Genomic DNA, 20,885 nt, shown 5'->3' on the forward strand with positions numbered 1-20,885 from the left:
AGCAACTCAAATGCCAGTTCCACTGAAGCCGAGTCTGGTGGAAACCCACCTTTGCTGGTACTGTGGCTCAAAATAATTACGGAAATAAGGGCAGAAACGTTTTAATTTTTCTGTTCAGATCCACCCCTTAGGGATCTGCCCGAGCGCTACCGCCTTCCGGCCGGCCTGACCTCCGGGAGCCACCTCGATTCAAAGCCTTACCTTGAGGAGCCACCGCCTCCATTGAGGAAAGGTCTGTTTCCCAGTAGCCGATGGCGAGTTTCACTGGTGTCCGTCCAGGTGAAGCTGGGAGGCATAATTCCTCTTACCTGTCTGTATCGGTTCCCGACCACGGACGCGTTTGCACTTTGAGACGGGTGGCGAATTATGTCGAGTGCCAACTTTATTCAAAGCAAAGGAAATGGATGTTAGAAACAAAAAAAAAAAAAAATGATAAACCGAGTGTGATTATTTTTTTTCCCCTTTACTGGAGGGAGGGGTGTGCTGCAGGACGGACGCGCCAGGTGGAACCGGGGGGGGGGGGCCCGGGGAAGACGGGGAACGATTGAATTGACTCATTTTGCTGGCGGCAATGTCATCACCATTGCAGATACAAAGCAGATTTGCCACATTAACATTTGAAAACGATGTTTCTGACTAAAGTTAACTGCCTAATGTTATGACTTCCACTAAATATGTGAATTTGCTGCTTCTAAGAGGCAATGTGAAAGAGGAAGTATTACTTTTGTGTACAAAGTTATTTATTTATTAGAAAATTTGGTACAATGTTGTACATTGAAAAACATGTAAGATATTGAAGTGTCTAACAAACGGCATTGAAGTGTCTTTAATAAAGGTTCATTTATAATATTACAACCGTTTTGTTGAGAGTGAGGCTTTTGGGAGTTTCAGTTGAAAATGAAATAAAATTCTAGTCCATTGCTATCCTCTTTTCTGTCTTTCTCTGATGAAAACGCAGCCCGGCTGCCAAAATATCCACTCCTGAAATCAGACCCACGGCTTTAACGTGAGATGCTTATAGATCAGAAGGAAACTCTGGCAGCCTGACTCGCGGATGGGGTGGAATTTGGGGGCTGTATTGAAAGATACAATAAAGAACTCGTAAGAAATACATTTCTAATATATCAACGTGCTCAAGTGTCTGGGAAGTGCCTTGGGTAGGCACTGGGAGGGAGCGGGGGGGGTGCTGCGTGGAAGTATGGAAGGAAAAGGGGGGCCAGGAGAGCAGCAGGCTCGGCTGCAGTCCTGAACACCTCTGGCTTTCTCAAACCCCAACCCCACCCTGTGTGGAAATTCCAGAGGCAGCGTTGGAGATAAGCTGGAATTCTTGCTTTAACTAAAAAAATAAATCTCTAGTCAGTTTCTGTATATTTAAAAAAAAAAAAAAAAAGTATTTTGTATTTCCTCCTCTAAATTACAACTTTGGGCATGAAGCAGATTTTCTGAGACTACTCTCCTAAGTCCCTTAACACATGTAGGAGTTGAGTTAAAATATTTTAAAATTTTAAAAGAAAAGAGCCTTTAAGAGGCTGGTGCCTGGTCTGAGACTCAAGTTTTTTTATTCCACGTTATCCAAGTAATGGAATAAAATGAATTTTTTACGTTTCAGTAAACTTGAAATGAAATGTCACCGGAACTCAAGGCAAACAGGCAGGAGGAGAAAAACAAACACATTTTTAGGTCTTTTCCTCCCCCAGTCCCATAACTAAAAGTGTCATTTTCAGCGGGATTAGACAAATTGGTGTGTGTAGAACAGCCCTGGCTACGGGCTCTCACCTGCCTGGTCCCGTTCCGGGGTGACCTCGTCCTTCCTGTGGAGATCCGGGATGCGGAGCCCATCCATCAGCACGCGCGGAGGGGAGGAGACACTCGGGGTCCGTCTCTCACCCCCGCTTTGGGTTGGCTAAAACAATTTGGCTGGTTGTTCGGGTTTAGGTTTTTTTTTTTTTAATTAAAAAAAAAGCGGTGATAACAAAAACTGATTATGCAAATATTAAGTAAATAAAAAAAAATCCCAACAAAAATCCAGCATTTGGACGCAACGACTTACGAGGCACGATTCTTTTCAGCTCACGTAATTAAATGCACCAACTGCGGGGCTAACCCTCTCATCGTGTGTTTAAAGAGCTTTAACAGAAAATATAAGTTAGCTTTTTAAGACAGAGTAATAAATCTCCCTGCCCCTCTCCCCCATCCCCCCAGAGCCCCTAAAATTTGTTCTGCTCTATATAAACTTCATAAAAGAGACAACCTTAAAAGTGGCAGGAAGCGCTGCTACACCGTGCCATGGGACCGGGTAGAATTAACCAGCCAATACGGGACTTGGCTGAAACGTCCCGTTTTAATTAAAGATTATTTTTAAGAATTATGTCCTTTGTTCTGTATGTTTTACTTGTTTGCCAATTATTTTCTAAGTTTCGGCCTCAAAAAAAAAAAAAAAAAAAAAAAAAAGTCTTATTACTATGTCATAGGATGACAGTGTAATAAAACATCCAGCCTTAGTAAGCCTGGCCCGGGTTTGGGCGGGGGCTCAGGCTTTGTACCAGCCCCCCCAGGCCTTCACACACACACCTGGGCTGGCACTTGTTCTCCTTCACTCCGAAGTCATATAATCATAGAATAGTTTGGGTTGGAAAGGATCTTTAAAGCTCATCTAGTCCCACCCCCCTGCCGTGAGCAGGGACGTCTTCAACTAGATCAGGTTGCTCAGAGCCCCGTCCAACCTGACCTTGAACGTTTCCAGGGATGGGGCATCTCCCACCTCTCTGGGCAACCTCTGCCAGTCTTTTACCATCCTCACTGTAAAAATTTCTTCCTTATATCTAGTCTGAATCTACCATCTTTTAGTTGAAAACAATCACCCCTTGTTCTATCACAACAGGCCCTGCTAAAAAGTCTTTCCCCATCTTTCCTGTAGACCCCTTCAGTTACTGGAAGGGGCTATAAGGTCTCCCTGGAGCCTTCTCCAGGCTGAAAAACCCCAACTTCCTCAGCCTCCCCTCATAGCAGAAGTGCCCCTGCCCTCTGATCATTTTTGTGGCCTCTTCTGGACTCACTCCAACAGGTCCATGTCCTTCCTGCGCTGAGGCCCCAGAGCTGGACGCAGTGCTCCAGGTGGGGTCTCACCAGAGCGGAGCAGAAGGGCAGAACCATCTCCCTTGCCCTGCTGACTGCCTACACCTGTGTCTTCCTAACGAGGAGAACAACCTCAATGTTAAATTACAGCAGCCCAGGAGAGCTCGTCACCACAGGTACGACTTAAGTGCGGTGATGACCCAGAGGGGACATGCACAGACCAGCAGGCGCACGCGTGTGATGCCACCGGGTTGACGCCGGTGGCCTCGGTGCCACTATGGCTACACAGGCCGGGCTCTGACCCGCGCTCGAGCCTGACCATGGGCACTCACCATCCGTTGAGTGCCAGCACCCACCTCCTCACCCCCGATGTGTGAGGGGTCTCTCAGCCTCTGAGCATCAGCGTGTGACCCACCACCGCCCGCCCCGGCCCCTCTCACCCACTGGCGGGTCCTCGGTGCCACAGCTCGGCTTTGCCCACCCGGGCGTCCCCGTGCAATCACCCTCCGCATCTATACGTTCCCAAGAACCAGCTAACCAAGCTGCTGGTGTAAACTCGGCCCATTTCCCCCCTTCCAGACCCTGGTGATCATTTTAATCGAGTAATTTCAATAAGGCCTTTTCACCGAGCTCATCCCTGCACCGTTTTTTGGCCACCACAGCTCCTGTTTCCTAACACAAGAGCAAGAGCAGAGGTTTTCTCTGCCTGCCAGCAGCCCCCGGAGAGCCCCCAGGATCCATCCGTCCATCGGCAGGAGAACTCATGTGCTCCCCCTGCCATCCCAGCCTCCCTCCCGGGCTGCAGCACTTCCAACCTCCCGTTCCTTCGGCCGCTGGGGGAGGAAGACCAAAAGAAGGCAGAGCCACACGTCTTTGCTCAAGCACAGCTGTAAAATAATACAAGCCCGTGCTTTTACTGGAGAAATGTGAGTCTAATTAATAAAGCTGCACTGGCTACCACACAGGAATGCTTGCCGAGCACCTGTAGGTATAAACAGGAATATAAACTTTCACAAATACAGCTGAAATCAGAAACAAATGGATTATTGTCTCTTACAGAGAGCTCTCCCAACCTGGAATACCTTCGGTGCTGTTGGAGGGCAGCAGGCTGTAACTCTATCGGCCCCTTCCCCGACCAGAGAAACCCTCCCTGTGTTATGAGGCAGGTGCCACTGAATTATGAAAACTCGCTTTATTTCAGCCTCCCCGCTCGGCCCATGATCTGGAGGTTTGCAAAACATTTCCCCTGCAGGAGTTCTAATAACGCCTTTCTCAGCCACCGTAATTAGCTGTTTACCCCCCAAACATTACTTTTTTGGCACGACTCTCGCGGTGACCTCACTCACTTTCCATGCAGGAAAATTTCATGTTTGGGAAATTGGATTATTGGAGGATTTACTTTTCTTTAACACTGAAAGCGGCTCTCAGCCGGCTGAACAGCTGCTCTGCAGGGCGAGGGGCGGCGGGAGGAAGGCTGCGTTCGCGGGCGGACTCCTCCTCCAGCTCTTCGGTGGCCACCGGCAGGACTGGCCAGGCTGGGTCAGAGCAGCAGCTGGCGAGTCTTCTCGTATGTCCCCAGGAAGATGAAGCCTCCCAGGCTGATGGCTGCCATCCGTGGGACCACACCTGCGAACAAGCTGAAGGCAAAGGAAAGGCGGTTTCAGAGGATGAGCGGATGCTGCACAACCAGCTGCAGGGGCTTCAGAAAAACAAAGCCAAGAAAAATTCTCTTTTGTTGGTTTCTTAAATCCCACCCCGCTGCTCACTGAAGGAACCTGTCTGGGCTTCCCTAGCAAAGTATTCCCAAGCCTGATGATTTTTAAACCCTCTCCACGCTCCTCAGGTGCAGGAGGCTACAGGCCACGCTATGGAAAGAGGAACTCAGACACATCCCCACACGGGGCTGCAGACAGATGGGAAGGGTCCCGTCCTCCACCACCCCCATCCAGCTTCAGCAGAGGGACCCCCTCTCTCTGCCAGGAGCTCCCCCCCTGCAGGGACAGCCCAGTAACATCCAACGGGGACGAGCAGGAATGGCTGTGCGTTCAGCTGCCGTGATTTTTAGGTGCCTGATGCTAATAGTTCTTGGAAGTTAACAGGAAACTCGTGCAAAGCCAACTGCTCGACACGTCTAAGCTCATAGTTGGTTTAACAACTTCAGGATAGGCCAGTGTATCCTCCCAGAGGATTATATAAGGGCTTCCTTAGTTGCAAGCAAGGATTAAACATTAGGCTGGAATCTGTCTGGCATCCCCCCACTGATCTATCGCCCGCACGGCAGGAGCCCTTCACAGCACGCTCCGGCTCAGCTCTGCGTGGATGCTGCTCCCAGCTTTTCCCGAATCCTGCACACTCCCTGCTAGGACTGTGCCCACAGTGGGACAAGGCACAATTCCCAGTGAAACCAGGCTTTCGGGAGATGCCTGCACCCCCAGGGATGCTCAGGAGCTGCTCCCTGCCTGCGCCCGGCTGCTCAGGCTGCGCTGGGGAAACCTCCGGCTGCAGTTAACTGTGTTTTTGGTTGTAATGAGCTTTGCTAGGGAGCCTGGAGCACACAGGCAGATGGAAACATTTTATGGCTTTACTAGACAGCAATTGGGTCTATTACCATAATGACAGCTTTAAAACAGAGTAATTTGTACAAGGCATGTATGGACAGAGCGCTGATAGGGTAAATCCTACGGTGCAGCATCGCTCTCGAAACGCACACCATCCTTCTCCTGCCGAATTAGCCGGCAGTGGCAGACGCTCAGTTACAGAACAGCCCACCCGAGACACGGCTATTACACAAACAGGGGCAGATAACTCAGTTACCCACAAGCTGCATCCCTGGCAACCTCTATTACTAACCATCACTTCCAAGAATCCTGGCCCTGCTCCCCCCAGTTTCCCTTTCCCACCTGCCACCCATGGCCTCTCCAATCCACGCTTCCCACCCCGGGCTCACTCCTGCGGGAGAGCGGAGCTGAACGGCTCTGGGGCTGCCCTGAATCCAGAGAGCTGAGCTCTGCTGGTCCCCACGGGGCCACACCTGCCCTCATCAGCACATGACATAAATTGGTTTGGTTTTTTTCTGCTGGCCCCATCAGAAACCCCTCTGGAGGGCACAGATCTGCTGTCTAGTTGTATTTCCTACCTGTTTGTACAGATTTCACCTGGCATCCTGCTACTCCGCTCTCCCTGCCTGGATTTTCCCTTGTGCTTAAGCAACTCTCCCAGTTACTGATCAGATCCAGCACTGCATATCAGTGACTGGCAAGGACCAAACACACAGAGGCATTGAGGTGCTCTCCGTTCGAGGAATGGCTTGACAGGAGTCACAAATCCAGGAATCAGGTGTAAATCCCAGGGCGAGACCCGGCTGCAGGTGTTCAACCCGCACCCTGTGCCCTCCCCAACCCTGTGTGTGCCCTCCAGGGTGCAGCTCTTCGTTTCAGGGTCCCCAGCCCAGCAATACACCTAGTCCCACCATCTCAGCAGCACAGGGTGACGTTTCTGGGTGACAGCTCAGCAACCTAAAGCAAATTCTTTCTCAATAAATACTAACCGGGACCCCTGAAGTCACCCTTTGGAAAAGGCACTGCAGTGCCTGGACATGGCAGAGAGAGGCCAGTGCTGGGAATGGCGCTGTGTGCTTGGCCACAAAACCTCCATATTACGCTCCAGACCAAAGAGGTGGCCACGCTGAGAAAAACCACCGCTTTTATCTGACTACAGCTTTGCACTGAGCTCACTCCTGCAGGCAGCTTGTGCTCCACAAAGCAGCAAGCCCTGGGGACGCGGGCTGCTTTTGCCACTCACGTCGGTGAGATAAGGAAAGCAATGGTTAGTGCCCACCATGCCATGTCCATCCCAGCCTGGAAGCTCATCTGAGGAATGGGACGCCTGGTGCAAACCACCAGCTCTGTTCCCATCTACACACAAGCTGGGAAAAGCCATCTCACCAGATTTATCAGTTAAATAACCCTTGTCTTTCTCACCAATGAGTCGTGAAGGTCATCCATGGCTTTCAAACGCCACTAGCTCCTTGCGTGAAAAACAGTTGGACAAGCCATAAACCCGCGAATGGTTTTGTCTATCCCACTGGCAAGAGCAAAGGGGCACATGGATCCGCTCATCCCATCCCTATCCTACCTCCCGCCACAGGCCTAGCTCTCCCCGGACAGAAAGGGATGTGAAATTTCTTGGCATGATGCAGGGGGATTTACTAGGTGCCGACCAGGAAGCTGGGCCCCGCTCTCTGGTTTTAATAAGGTGGCAATAAGCAATGCGTCTTTCTGCCCTCAGAATTCCTCCTCTTCAAGTACAAGATTTATTAGAGGAGCCATAAATCATTTCATGTTGCAACTGGCCAAAAAAGCCCGACATTTTTATTGTTTTTGATTAATAGATTTATAATTGGCAGCAGGCATGGCAGCCTCTGCGTTTATTTTTCCCAAGACTTTCTTCCTTTTCCTTGCAGCTGACGCAGCTTGGACTCCTTTACATGTTACTTTTTCTCCAGATTGCTTATTGTTTTGATTTCAATTGAATTGTGTTCCCTTTGGTCCTAGTCCACGGGTACTATCTTTAGGCAGAGTTTAATTTTGGGTTGTTTAGAAAAGGGCACTGCTGAAACACCCCGAAAAGAACACAAACACACATTTTCATTTTCTGCTGTTGGCTGGGGAAAGGGGGAGGTTTCCCCAGCCAAATCCATGCCTCTTCACACCCTTCAGAGCTCAACTTCCACCAGCAGCAGACATGGCCTCACTTCTCCCAGTCCCTTTCAAAACACGCCCCAGAGTCCACCAAGCTGTGTAGGACCCAAAACCCATCCACCCCCAGGTCACCTCATCATCTCAAAGAGTGAACCTGAGACAACCGATCTCTGAGCGCTGCCGGGGGGCACAGCTGGACTTCTTCCTGGAATCGGTGTTCAGGAACTTCCTGCAATTTGTTTTGAATTATTTCCCACATGTGTAGAAGGAGGATTGAACTTTTATTAGTTGTGCAAGCAGAGATCAGATGTTAAGAGAAAACTATCTCCCGCGAAGCTGTGATGTGCACGCTGCTTCGAGCAACAGGTTACAAATGTTAAAACGGCACCCTGAAAGTACCGGCCACATCAAGAGGATTAAAAACCTTTGAGAAATCACAGTGAAAAGCCTCAAGTAAAGCTTCCAAAAACCTCCATTTCTCTTCCAGGCCAAAGGCAAATGGGACACAAGCCCTACCAAAGGAAGCACAGACTGAAGGAGTTGTTTAAGCCATACATTCACTACGAGTGGCCAGTAACGGGTATGACTCACACACTCAAAGAGGGCAAGGTGGCATAAATGAAGCAGGTGTCCGTAAAAATCAATAATAATTTATAAGCCTATAACACCTCAAAATGGTCTACAAATGTTAGTAGAGGACTTTTTGTTCACAACACCGCTCCAATGTCAGAAAAGCAATCCTCCATCTCAGGAATGGGTAAAGCGAGGCACTCAAGAGACCGGATAGACATCACCCCAGGCTTCCCTGACCAGTCAGCAGAAAGCCCAGAGCATCTCTACACCCCGGTCACAGGAGGAAAGCAGCAGGGAGCTGCTCTGTGGCTCCTCAGAATCACTCTTTGCACTCAAGCTTGTCTCAGAAAACTTAACATTTTTGCAACAAGTGCCTCACTGGAGAAATCCAAGCGGGCTGTGCTCAAGCCCAGACCTGACAAGAGGCTCAAAAGACAAGTCAGGGAGCACACGGCTCCCTTCCTTCTGCTTCAGCTTGTCCCTGCTGCCAGCACCACGCTGGCATCGCACGCACCCATCACGCTTCACAGTAAGAACAGCAAATATAAAGCAACGAAGGAGACCTTGCTGGTGTTTTCCAATCAGTAGGAAATTTCCAGGAGGAGGAAAGAGTGTCCAGAAGGGACACGTGGTTCCTGCCTTGGCCTTCCCTGACGCCTCAGGAGGGGTGGTTCACACACCTCAAGATCAATCTGTGGCACCCACTGCCACAAGACAATGTGCATATCCAAAAGTTTAAATGGATGCAAAACACAAATCATAGAATCATCTAGGTTGGAAAAGACCCTTGGGATCATCGAGTCCAACCATCTAGCCTACTGTACAAAGTTCTTCCCTACACCATACCCCCCAACACCACATCTAAGCGACTCAATGCACACATTCATGGAGAAAAGTCCATTGAACACAAACCCACCTTGCCTCGGAAGACTAGAGCTAAGCTTAGAGATTGCACCATGGATAAATCCCCAGTAATGTCCCGTTTCTGCGCTCTTCCCTGGATATTGCTCGGAGTCAGTTCTAAAGCGAGGACACTAAATCTACCTGGAGGGACCTTCTTGATCCTTGCTACCTGAGAGCTGCTCCCTGGCCATGTGTACAGCAATTAAAAGTATCTTCTGTATGACAAGTTTTAAATATAAGCAGCCATCCCATTCTCTCCCACACACAGAGACACAACACATGAGATATGCTTCTGCAGCATGTCCTTACCCCGACAGGCCTTGTGTCCTCCAGATGCCAACAAGGGCGGCCAGAACATTCCCGCTAGCGTTGCTGGAACCAGCCTGCACCACAGAAAAAGAGAGATTGGAAACTGTTGGCAGAGAAGTTTAGTTACTTACTGAGTTCCCCACCCCTGGTTAGTGCTACTTTACAGCAATTACAGGCATCCTAACGATCTCCTTAGCCCAGGCACAGGCAAAAACTCCCATTTCCAGGAATAAGGCAAAGAGCAGAAAGGGAAACTGAGGCATGGAAGACAGTGATCCCTCCAAGGTCACAGAACTGGTTAGTTCAGAACTGGGTATCCAGTCCCTTCTGCGCTACACTCAGCTCTACATCCAGCAGCTGACACCGGAGTGAGAATTTAATAAAAACGTACTCTCAAAGCACCAACAGGCAAATTTGCTGCTCACTGCAAGATTTACTTAAAAAAACCCACCAGCAGTGCATTGCATGTGAAAATTGCCTTGAGAGCAAAACAGAGGACAAACAGCAGGACTACAGACAATTAAATTACACGTGTGATCTAGTTAGCGAGAGATGACTAATAGGAAGATGCTGTCTGAATGGTCTCAGAACATCCCAAAGCACCGCCATTCCCTCACCAACGCTGACCCGGCTGCTCGGCGCAGCAGCAGACAGAAATGAAACCCAGCTCCTGCAGTTTTATCACCCGGTCTATCCAAAGGCAAAGAAGCTGCAGCAGGTACAACACCCAGCACAGATGTGCGTGACTCGGCTGGGGGAGATGCATGTCATCAACAAGAAACACCCCCGTACGGAGGGACATGAGCAACAGGGTAAAAAGCATCCACAGAAACTCCGGGATGCCTGACCTTTGCCAACACAACAGCTCTTTTCAGGGCAGGGAAAGACCAAGAGCTTTTAGCTATGTGGCTGCTCAGCTCTGCTCTGGGGTCAGCAAGAAGATGACGGGAACACTAGACTTACTAGCAATTTAACTACTTGCTGAACTTACTGATGTTATAAGCAATTTTCCTTCGGCTCTGGATGGCAGATGTAAGTTATCATGATCTCTGTGCCTTAAAATTTTAGGACAGAAAATCCAGTGCCAAGCCCTCCTCAGGAAAGACACACACACACATATACTCTCAAGCCCAACCATTACCAAAAATCAGAGAACAAATCCCTGATGGGAAGTTTAACTTCGGGCATCTGACTCTGTGAGGATTTTCTCCTAAAGACACCGCATGAGAGTCTGGAAGTCTAGCGCAAGCGCAGGCCCTTCTCTGCTCCTTTGGGAAAGGACCAGGAGAGCAATACAAGGAAAGGAACTCAACAGTTTCATTAGTTCTGCATGAGGTACCTGATCCTGCCTTCGAGGACAAGAGCAGAAATCATTATTAATAGGTGCTGGATTTCATTCTGTAATGACCATCCAGAAACTCTGGAAGTACCCAAGCCGTTCACCTGCGTGTCTGCTGGCCTCCTCGCTCTTACCTTTGCCAACATAATTCTCGTCTTCGCTACATCGAGAGGTGTGGTAACCGCAGCTGCAAATCCACCTGAGCAAATTAAAACACCAAACACAAGTGAGACATTGTTGGTTGAACACGAATGCCACACTGCCTATAATTCCCATGGCTGTGGTCAACACTGCTCCATTATTAATGCCTACAGCGTGTTTCTTCACGTCAGAGTCCAGGTACGTTTGCTGAAGGTCTGTACACAGAGTGTTTTATTCCTGTGTGTTGACTTAAGGAAAACAGCTCTATACTAGTTAACTGTAAATCCAAACATCCCCATTGAGATTACTGTCCTTTTGTTTTGTATATATATGAACATGTGGAGGTCGTACGGGTAATGGATTCCATTTCCAACACCTACAGGCAAGTTTGAAAGGAAGAACCTGCTTACTCATTTGCAGAGATTAGAAAATAAGCTCATCACACTGTGCTCTGCCTTGAGAATTAAAGCCTGAACATTCAAATGGTAGAAAGATAGGGAGGAAAGATGCTCTGCATCTGAAACACACATGCTTCAGGGGCAAAGCTATCCACAAGATACAGGCAGACTGGATCCGGACTTCAACTGTTAGACCCGGGACTCTCTTCCAAGGAAAAAAGACAAGCCAGTGTTTGGGATGCAGCTCATCTCCAATGAATGCAATTGGCTCCATTTTGGATAACAACGTGAAGCTGCCCGAGGGTCTTTATAGAAATTGTCAGAAGTCTGCTGCCACAAGTGCCATCTTCCCCTCACAGGCATTTTTACTCTCTCTAATCACTCCCAAACCTCACCCTTGGAGCTCATTACTTCCACTTGGAGCAGCCAGCTCAGCTGTGGCTTTCCTCTTGAAAGCCAGAAATCTTCAGCTTATCCATCTGCATGTCTCACCCACAAATGTGTGTGTCTCTGTCTCCATATTTTAACCCCGTGGCTACAGCCTGGCCTCTTGGTCTATCTAGGGACCAGCTTTGCAGCTTTTTCTCCCAGGATCTTATTCCCTTTGCCTTATTTCCCCATCCTAAAATTAATTCCAATCTCTTTCTCCCTTCTCTGTTCACAATATTCCAAGCAAGTAGTTCATGGTGAGAAAGAGCCAAAGCGAAGGCAACTTTTAAAATGCAGGAGCAGCCCAGCAATAAGTGAAGAAAGAAAAGGGAAGGGGGGAAGAAAAGAGAAAAAGACTTGTTCTGAAATCCCTCTTCCTTCTTCCTCCTGTGTTTTTTTTTTTTTTCTCTGGAGCTTGAATAAATCCTGTATCTGCTACAGCAAGGAACAAAGTGACTCCAAAGACTGAAGCCTACACAGTACCCAGGGAATAAGCTAAAAATAATCTATTTTCTGTTCCAAGTTTTATGGAATGTAGAAAAATTGATCTTTTCTTGGGATGGGAGAGGGGAAAAGAATTTTTTCTAAAATCTGTAAAGTAATGAAAAAATGCATTTACCCTGCTGGCTCGTGTTTTTACCTGCATCTCTCTCTCTCAACCATATTAAACATATGCTTTAACATATTAAAACCCTGTTCTATGTCAGAAGGGAGGCTGGGCCAGCTGGCACCCTACATTGACTTCTTACAGTTAATTAAGGAATGTCCCACGGCAGTTCAGGAGATGCAGTAAGGCACAAGTCCAGTCCCCTGGATCTCAAACACAAATATCAGGCAAGCCCAGTTAGCCAACAGCCCAAAATGCCTGGTTTAGGAGCTTCTGCTCATGTAAGGTTGGCCCATCTGGTTCTCTCAGAAGCTTCCTAGCAGTAATACCTCACTAAAAAGCAGAAAAATGGGTTGTATTCAAGAAGCCAAAGCAGAAACTATGAGCAAGTTAAACTAAATACCAGCCCATTCTTGGACCTTCTTTAAGGTCAAAAATCTTTTTATTGTGAGCCAGTTTTTAAGTAAGTGACCCAAAGGCTTTGAGAGAATGGTCTGGATAGAAACTTTGGTACTCATGTCAGTGATGTATTTTTAGAACACTAAAAATAATCTCCATGGAAAATAGTGGCTTTACAAGTCTGGAGGTAGAAGTCCTTTGCCCACAGACCAAGATAAAATTAAACAGTGAACCACACGGCTGTCAGGCCTGTATCGAGCAAAAAATCTCCATGCATCACTCAGCTATAGAGTTGACGGTAACACTTTAGCCAGACTAATTTATTTCCCTTATCAGAGCCTGGTAATTTTTTTATGCATTTGCTCCTAACAGTTTCTTACTGGCAGAAGCTTCAATCTTGGCTGATAGAGTGATTAGCACAAACATAATTTATCCTGATACGATGTTCCCAAAGTCTTATCTGAAAGGTTTAATCAAGGCTGATTGGTTTTCATTTTTTTCCCCAGCGAACATCTGTATCTTTCAGACTCTTTTGTTATTAACATTTCAATGTTTCTTTTTCCATCACTGGGAAGTATTTGGTACAGATTTACCAATCAATTTAGAATGACAACAGCAACAATAAAGTGCTTCATAAGCACAACAAGCAGCAGGATAGTGACTAAATTAAATGCAAGTTTGTATGTGCTTGACAAAAACACAAGATTAAGGCTAGCATTTGTTGGGAACTGCATTTTATCGAAGGCAGCGAGTCTGACAAAATGAATTTGCTCCAGCCTTAACCCTAAACGTCCAAGGTAATTTTAGAACGACCTCTTCAACACAGGTATCCAAGAACAGGCTACAGCGCTAGCAAATTCCTGCTCAGTCCCACCTACTCTAGTCAATGGAAAGATGACTGTTTCCAACCATCAGATTAATACAACAGACACCAACGAGTACAGCCAAAGTCTACTCATTCAAAACAGGAGGGCTGTGCACTGCTCTAATACACAGTAAGGCCCAACAGATGTTTAAATCGCTCCTTTAGTCACTGTGTCCTGGTGTCACTGACTTCTCCAAGAGCTGCCACGTAAGGCTGGAGTCCGATCAACTAGACAGCAACCAAGAAAAGCAGGTATTAAAGAATCAGGCGGACAAGAAAGACACATCCAGCCTTACACTCCTAATCATTCTGGCTTCTCTTCAGAGCTGGCAAAGAGAAAAAGGCACCTTTGCAGGCAGTCTGTTCTCAGACAGACTCACCAACTCATTCCTGGAGGAGGCTCCTTTCTCCCCGGCCCTAGAAGGATTTGGTGATGCCTTGGGCTCAGAAAGTAGGCATAAAGATGGATTTGTACATAGGAGAAGGCTCTGGGCTTGTTAATATTTCTAGCAGAGTGACAGGCTCCTCTACTGGGAAAATAAAACTTCACGCGGTAGTGCCAAATTCATCACCTGTCTCCCAAGAAGTTACAATGGACACTGTATCTTCACACGTCAGCTGAGCAGCTAAACTTTACCAAGCACAGGGTGTGAAACAGAAAATCCCTCTGCTACTCATACTTTCCCAGTGACCAGCTCTTGATGGAAGTGCTAGACAGACATCCACAGAGAGTGATTTACCTTTATTTGCCAATAAGAATAAAAAGTCTTGAAGACTTAAGATATTCCCCTAGGTCCCCGCTCTCATGTCCTACCCTTTTTGGTTGTCATATGCAAATAAAATTGAGAAGCATCAGAACAGAGTGAAATATTTCACCTGAGAATGATACATAACCCGAGGTCCTCGCAGTAAGGTGTCTGCCTGCAGAATTTGCTGCCATAGGAAGATGTTTCACCAGTTCTTTGACACACTCCTCAAATAAGATCCTATGAAGGGAGGAAGGTAAGTTCTTTTTCAGTCCCTTTATTTTCTGTACCATTTTAACTTCTCCTCACCCTTTCTAAAGGGTCCAGGGAACTCTTCTAGCCATCACAGGGGCTCCTCCTTATTCTGTGTTTCTGTCATCTGGCCAGACCCCTGGCACCCTCTTCTGCAACACCAGCCCAGTTCAGTAGGTCAAGCTCGTTTCAAGAGATAAGAGCCTGTGCTTGACTAATGTCCTTGTTTGAATTAGCCCACCTTAGGAAAAGAATGAGCTGTATTATTGCCTGTCTTTATTACTATTTTCTGTACTGACACCTGAAGCTTACCCGGGACTGACTCAGGATTGAATCCCAAATCTGGGTTGAAAATCTGAATTGCTCAGGTCCAACACTAAACCTCACAGCATTCTCTCACACCGACTGATTTCCAAGATCAAAACCAGTCTTTTTCAGAACTCTTCAATCAATCAGTTCTGACTTGAACTTTTATTTTATTGATAGTATGTTAATTTTTTTCTAAGGGGAAGTTTGTTCTGGTCCTTTATCGCTGTGGAAACAACACTTGCCAATGGTAGAGCAAGGTGACCCAAGAATCTCTTTGGATTTCAGCAGAAATACCAAGAGGCAAAGCACTGCTCCTCCAGCAATTTCAGGGTTAGAAGCATGGTCCAAGCAGACGCTGCAGGGAAATCTTGAGAACTACTCAAAAATTTATTCAGAGCTATAGAGTTAAACAGGCTTTTAGACACAGTGTGTAATCTTGTCAGAGCCGATTAGATCAAAACAAAAGTGATGGGAAGTCTTCCCTGTTAATGCGCAAAAAGCTCTCGTTAGTGCTTTATTATTCACTGGACTTGCACCTCCATTCTCAGCGACTTTGTCACCACAGAGCATTAATTATTAATGTTAAGCCACACTTTTTTGACAGTAGGGAGAAAGAAGGCGTCTTTAACAGAGGCAATTTTCAATCACATTAAATGGACACTCGGGTTCTTTGACAAGCTGGAGCTGCCTTGCTGCTCCAGGGCAGCACTTTGCCTTCCCAACAGCTAATATCCGATGGCAGGATTTCCTTGCCGCTGGCCCAGTTCCAGAGAGGACAGGGCTGGCGTGCAGTGGTCCAGCCAAGCTGCCTAAGCCCAGAGAAGACTCCAGCGTGGAGTGCAACCACAACCATGCCTGGCCTGCCCGCAGCACGGGGACATGTTTCCCTCCTCTGCCTCCAGCCTGCCAAAGCCTGTGCCCAAATCCGGGCTGGTGTCCAAACAGCTCAGACACAAGGCAAGGTTTGGTTCAAATGCAACCTCAGGCTTAAATTATCACCTAGATCTAACCCTTGGGTTCCTCCCCACCGGCTGCTCAGATATCGCCTTCTCTCATCCCCGACTGCTCCAAACATCTCCCCTAGTTAAGGCACCAGAAATGACGATAAAGCTGGACAAGGCCTCCAGGGATTAAATGATTAACAGATGAGACAGAGAGGATTCCAAATCTCTGATATTTATGCTCATGCCTATTGCATTTCTATAAAAAGCCCATGGATCGCATACATACATCTCACACATGTGCGCTCAACGAGGAAGAGTCAGGCCTCTCAGCACTTTGGCTGAAACTGCTGCCATTTCACAAGCACTGGGGATGGAACTCAATATATTGCTGCTCTGTTCTGTCTTCGCCAAATAATCAATGATGATTTAGCTAGGAACTAACCAGCGCACACAGGCACACACATGTATGTGTTTGTGCCATAAAGGGAAGCCAAAAAGGACTTTTCTTTCAGTTTGTTTCAGCTTATTCCCCTGCCCCTCAGGACCTCTAACATATTTTTAGAAAGTATTGAATTCAAGCAACGAACACAGGAGAAAAGCATGTCTGTGTGACTCACCACCCCACTACTACCATGATGGCATCCGACAGCATCTCTGTGTTTAAAGGTTGTTTTTTGGATAATCTTCTCCTTTTAAGGGTTTATAGCATGATGATTTTAAGTCACGTGGATGCACACATCCGTCTTATTTTATTCACAGGCTACTGGTGAGGTTTCGATTTTTTTTTTGTTCTGGGGTGGAAAGAAAAGGATAAAGAGTTTGGTCTGGTTTTTCTTCCCTCGTTTGAAGCTGTATGTAGGTAGTCAATAATTTTTAAGCATGGGATCCATTCTTCATGAAGCAGGAAATTATTTTCCACTGCTTCCATTCAGCAAGAAGGCTAAATATTTTCAGTGAAATAGAATGGATGCGGTACCAGATTAGAACAAGACAGGGCCTGCCTGTTACATATCTGCAGGGGGAAGCAATAGAGATGGAAGGGAAAGGTTCTGATCCAAAGAGAGCTGAACATCGTGGGTTTTGAAGCAGGTCCTCGAAGGACACATGAGAAAGGAAGTTTAAAATACTGCTGGTGAAAAGGAAAGAATAGGGGAACAGAGAAGGAAAACCAGGCTGGAGGAAGTGAAGCTGGAAGGATAACCCAGAGAATACTTATCATCATCAATTACAACATGATCTACAAAATAGGACTGCAGCTTTGCAAAGGTTTGTGCTTGGGGAACAGAGCTAATGAAGACAGCGAGGCTGAACTGTCCCATCTACCACCACCATGGAAGTTTCTGTGCTGCTCCAGGACCCGCTGTCTCCTCCACCACAAAGCATTAGGTCTTCCCAGCCTCTGCCAAAGGGCAGTGAAGCGTCATGCACAACCGTGCCTCTGGAAGCTCCTTCTGCAATATTTCTACTAGAAAGCGAGCAGATGCTACCGAACATCCATCAGATAGTAGCAAGTCCAAGCACAATTGGTCAGAAACAAGACATACAGAGAAGGAAGTGGAGGCACTGGGCTAGATTTCCAGTTGAGGCACCAAATTGGACTTCAGGAAATTACTCTGCAAGGCCTTGGGTAAATCAGATAACCTTTCCAGCTCTCTGAACGTGCCTGAACACAGTTTTTGTATCTATCTGACTGTAAAGAAATCAAGAGAGCTAAATTAATGATCCTGTATCGCACCTGCAGACGTACAGGTTGCATTTTAAAGCATTTTTAGTCTGATAGCTTGTTTTGTTTCAAAACAAAAATGAAGACTCTGATTCAATCACTCTGATTTTGTTTGCACTGATTTGATGAAGTCAGTGTAAAATCCAACAGTAGACCCAATTTTAAGCAGAATAAAACTCCTTTCCCATCACATAAACAGAGAAAATACAGCTGGACAAGACCAAAAGAGATCATCCAAAATATCCCCTCTGCCCCCAAATGGAATCAATTCTACCTAAACCATTCCCTCACAGCTCACATGCCCAACCTACGCATGCCTGTGTGCAGCTACAGCCACACTCCCTTCTTTCAGTCATGGAGTTACAGCGCCCATCAAAATGAAGCCTCAGTCTCTGCTGGAATTCTGCTGCTATTAATACTTCAATTCCCCTAACAGAGGTTATTTTGAAAAAATTACATACAGTGTAACGGCTCTGAATTTGTAAGCCATCAAAGAACAAGCTTTGCTTTTGATAATCTCTATTTCAAGAAATGCTATAATTTCTCTTTAAACAGGATTTATTTTTTCCACACATTCTGTTACTGGTTTGGAATCTCAAAATGTATTTTAGCTCCTTGGGGAAAAAGCTCTGGCTATCCATCTCTTAACTACTAATCTGTTTTTTCTATTAAGACAGTTGAGTCTCTCCTCCCTCAAACTTGTCAGCTATACTGATGAGTCATTAATTGATTTTTTTCTTTTTTTTTGAAACAACTACAAGTAGGCTAAAATCAAGCAAGAAGCCTACTGAAGAATTCAATTAACTTCTGCCTTGTTTGGTAATAAATAGTGCAGTATTGTATTCTGCCACTCTTTATTCTTGTTCTAGCGTCTGGAGATTGCCCAGATGTTTCGTCCTCCGTGGGTTTGTTTTTTTTTTTTTGCTGCGGAAGGCTTTTGCCTCCGGGCTGTGCAGCGCTAGCCTCTGCTCTCCTGACTCCAGTTAATCTACATGGCTGTCAGAGCTGTCACATGAATGGTGAATCATGGCCTCTCGCTGCAATCACTTCAACCCCTGGGGAAGTGCTCAGAGCAGACAGCTGCACAAACCCCCACCCAAGCAAAGTTTCTCCTGGATGAGGATTTTACAAATCAACTTGGAAATAATCGCAAAGCCTGACTGACAGGCCCCTGGTTTTTAAATAACAGAAATTTGTCAAAAACAAATTGGTTGTCTTTCAAACAGACACCCTGTTTGAGTCATCTTTTTTTTCCTTCTCTTTCCTTTGCTGACTTTCCTATTTCCAAACAACAACTGGATCCGTTTTCTTCTAAACAAACTTGAATTACAAAGGAATGTTGTTCTGCTATACTTAATAGATTTGCACATTTTTCCCTTTCTTCTTTAGTCTTTCCCAGTATAACATATAATCCTTTGCACCTGCAAAAGCTCCACAGACTGCTGACTGCCAAGAATCCACCACGTGACCCTGCTTCCATGACCAGAGATCCTGTGTTTAAAGAGAAAGGAAAATAAAAAGTTATTAAATGTTTGAATCTATCTGATCCCCATGTGAGTTAACTCCGAGGATGGGAACTTAAGTGAAAAGCTATTTTTGTGGCATTTTTCAGTGATGTAATAAGTGATTTTTCCCAAGGAACTTGTGTACTTGAATGAGCAGATGGAGTGAGAAAGATGTCTGGAACTGAGGAGGGCTTGAAGCAAATTGCTTTCAGGGATTTCATATGTATGTATTTAAGCCTGTGGCCATGCAACTTTGCAAATATTTGGTGAATTTATTTTCTTTTTGGCAGATAAAACAGTGCAAAGCAAAACACTGAGCGGGGGAATGGCATGCAAGAACCACTATCAGTTCAGCCCAGATGTACCACACACTCCCATTTAAAACGAACAGTCCCCAGCACAGCGAGACAGAAGTCCTGTTTGCGCCCCAACATTTCTTAAACCAATCCTTCCCCTCGCGCTCCCCAAAAAACCCCGTCGTTAAGAAAGTACTCTTATCATTCCCATTATATCCCAAAGCAGGTGTGTCTCTGTTTTTCACTTGGCGCCATTAGGGACCACACACCCTTCTCTCCACTGCTCCCACACACCATGCTCCAATCCATCAACTCACGGCATCATTTAAACATGCACGTTTAAAAACACCAACAAGAGCGGTGCCTTCTCCAAAACACCCATCAGGAATCACGTCACACAGTTTGATGAGTCCGATCGGTATCAGCAACAAAGGCCAACGTGTGCTGGGATGGTTTTTATGATGCCAGCTATGGTCACTTTGTTCTCTCCTCCTCCACCCTGCCCCATCACCCCTTTCCCATCTCCTGAAAGCCTTAGCGTTGGAAGTTCTCTGGAGGAGAGGTTTCTGGTTTATGATGTGAGGATCAGCGCTGAGCCAAAAGGGATGGGATCCATGGCCCTTCTGAGAGGCAGTATCTCATTCTTTTTAAAGCCGTATTACTTCTATACTATAAAATTTTCTTAAAAGCAATCCAATAGCTGTGCTAGGCTGAGCTACTGGTCTCGGGCTCCTGCTCTGTAATACAGCCACTTTCCACCGGGGCACGAGAACTCGCTTCCCTCATTTGCTGACGCTTCATTTAACACACAGTCCTTGCGACTCGCTTCTTCCAACTTGGCTGGTGGTTATATTTCAGTTGAATGTTTTAAAAATCAAACTGTTCAAGCAACAATGGCCAGCCACAATGTTGTTTGGTATCCTGCCATAGCTAAATAGCTGCAGCTCTGCTGTACGAAAGCACTAAAGGGATTTCAGTCTCTTTAATGCTAGCCATTCTTTTCCTGGTGTTTTGAGTATGGGTTTCTATTCTGCTGTCACCCACAGCAGAAACTGATTTTCATCTCATAAATAAATAAATAGGGATTCATAATTCTTCAAACCCATAAGATGCTTTTCTGGAACAACTTACACTCTTTGGCCACACAGTTTTCTTGCAACTCAGTCCTGCTGGATGAAGGACACACACCTCCTAAGACAAAAGGCACTACCTTCCAAAGCATCTACGTATTGTCAAAGCATAAATCCCACCTTCAAAACCCATTTTCAAAACACTTCAGGTGCTTAAGAATCCTCAAATTGAAAGTCAGGGTTTAGAAACTGAACTGCTGGAGCCACTTGATAAAAACAAAACTACTGTATTTTTTCATTAA

The 20,885-nt window shown here is 46.3% G+C and overlaps 1 protein-coding gene across 1 annotated transcript in view; it reads right to left on the bottom strand.

Moving 5' to 3' along the window:
* Positions 1 to 3,974: 3,974 nt before the first annotated feature.
* Positions 3,975 to 20,885, bottom strand: part of SLC25A26 (solute carrier family 25 member 26) — an 88,714-nt gene continuing 71,803 nt past the window's right edge. The window contains exons 7-10 of the mRNA XM_074152064.1: positions 19,134 to 19,203; positions 11,034 to 11,098; positions 9,561 to 9,634; positions 3,975 to 4,712 (exon numbers count right to left, since the gene is read on the bottom strand). Of these exons, the coding sequence (XP_074008165.1) occupies positions 4,616 to 4,712; positions 9,561 to 9,634; positions 11,034 to 11,098; positions 19,134 to 19,203 (306 nt within the window). The 3' untranslated portion in view covers positions 3,975 to 4,615. The remainder of the gene's footprint in view (positions 4,713 to 9,560; positions 9,635 to 11,033; positions 11,099 to 19,133; positions 19,204 to 20,885) is intronic.

The sequence above is a fragment of the Numenius arquata genome, chromosome 8, assembly GCF_964106895.1.
Source record: "Numenius arquata chromosome 8, bNumArq3.hap1.1, whole genome shotgun sequence".
Classification (NCBI taxonomy): domain Eukaryota; kingdom Metazoa; phylum Chordata; class Aves; order Charadriiformes; family Scolopacidae; genus Numenius; species Numenius arquata.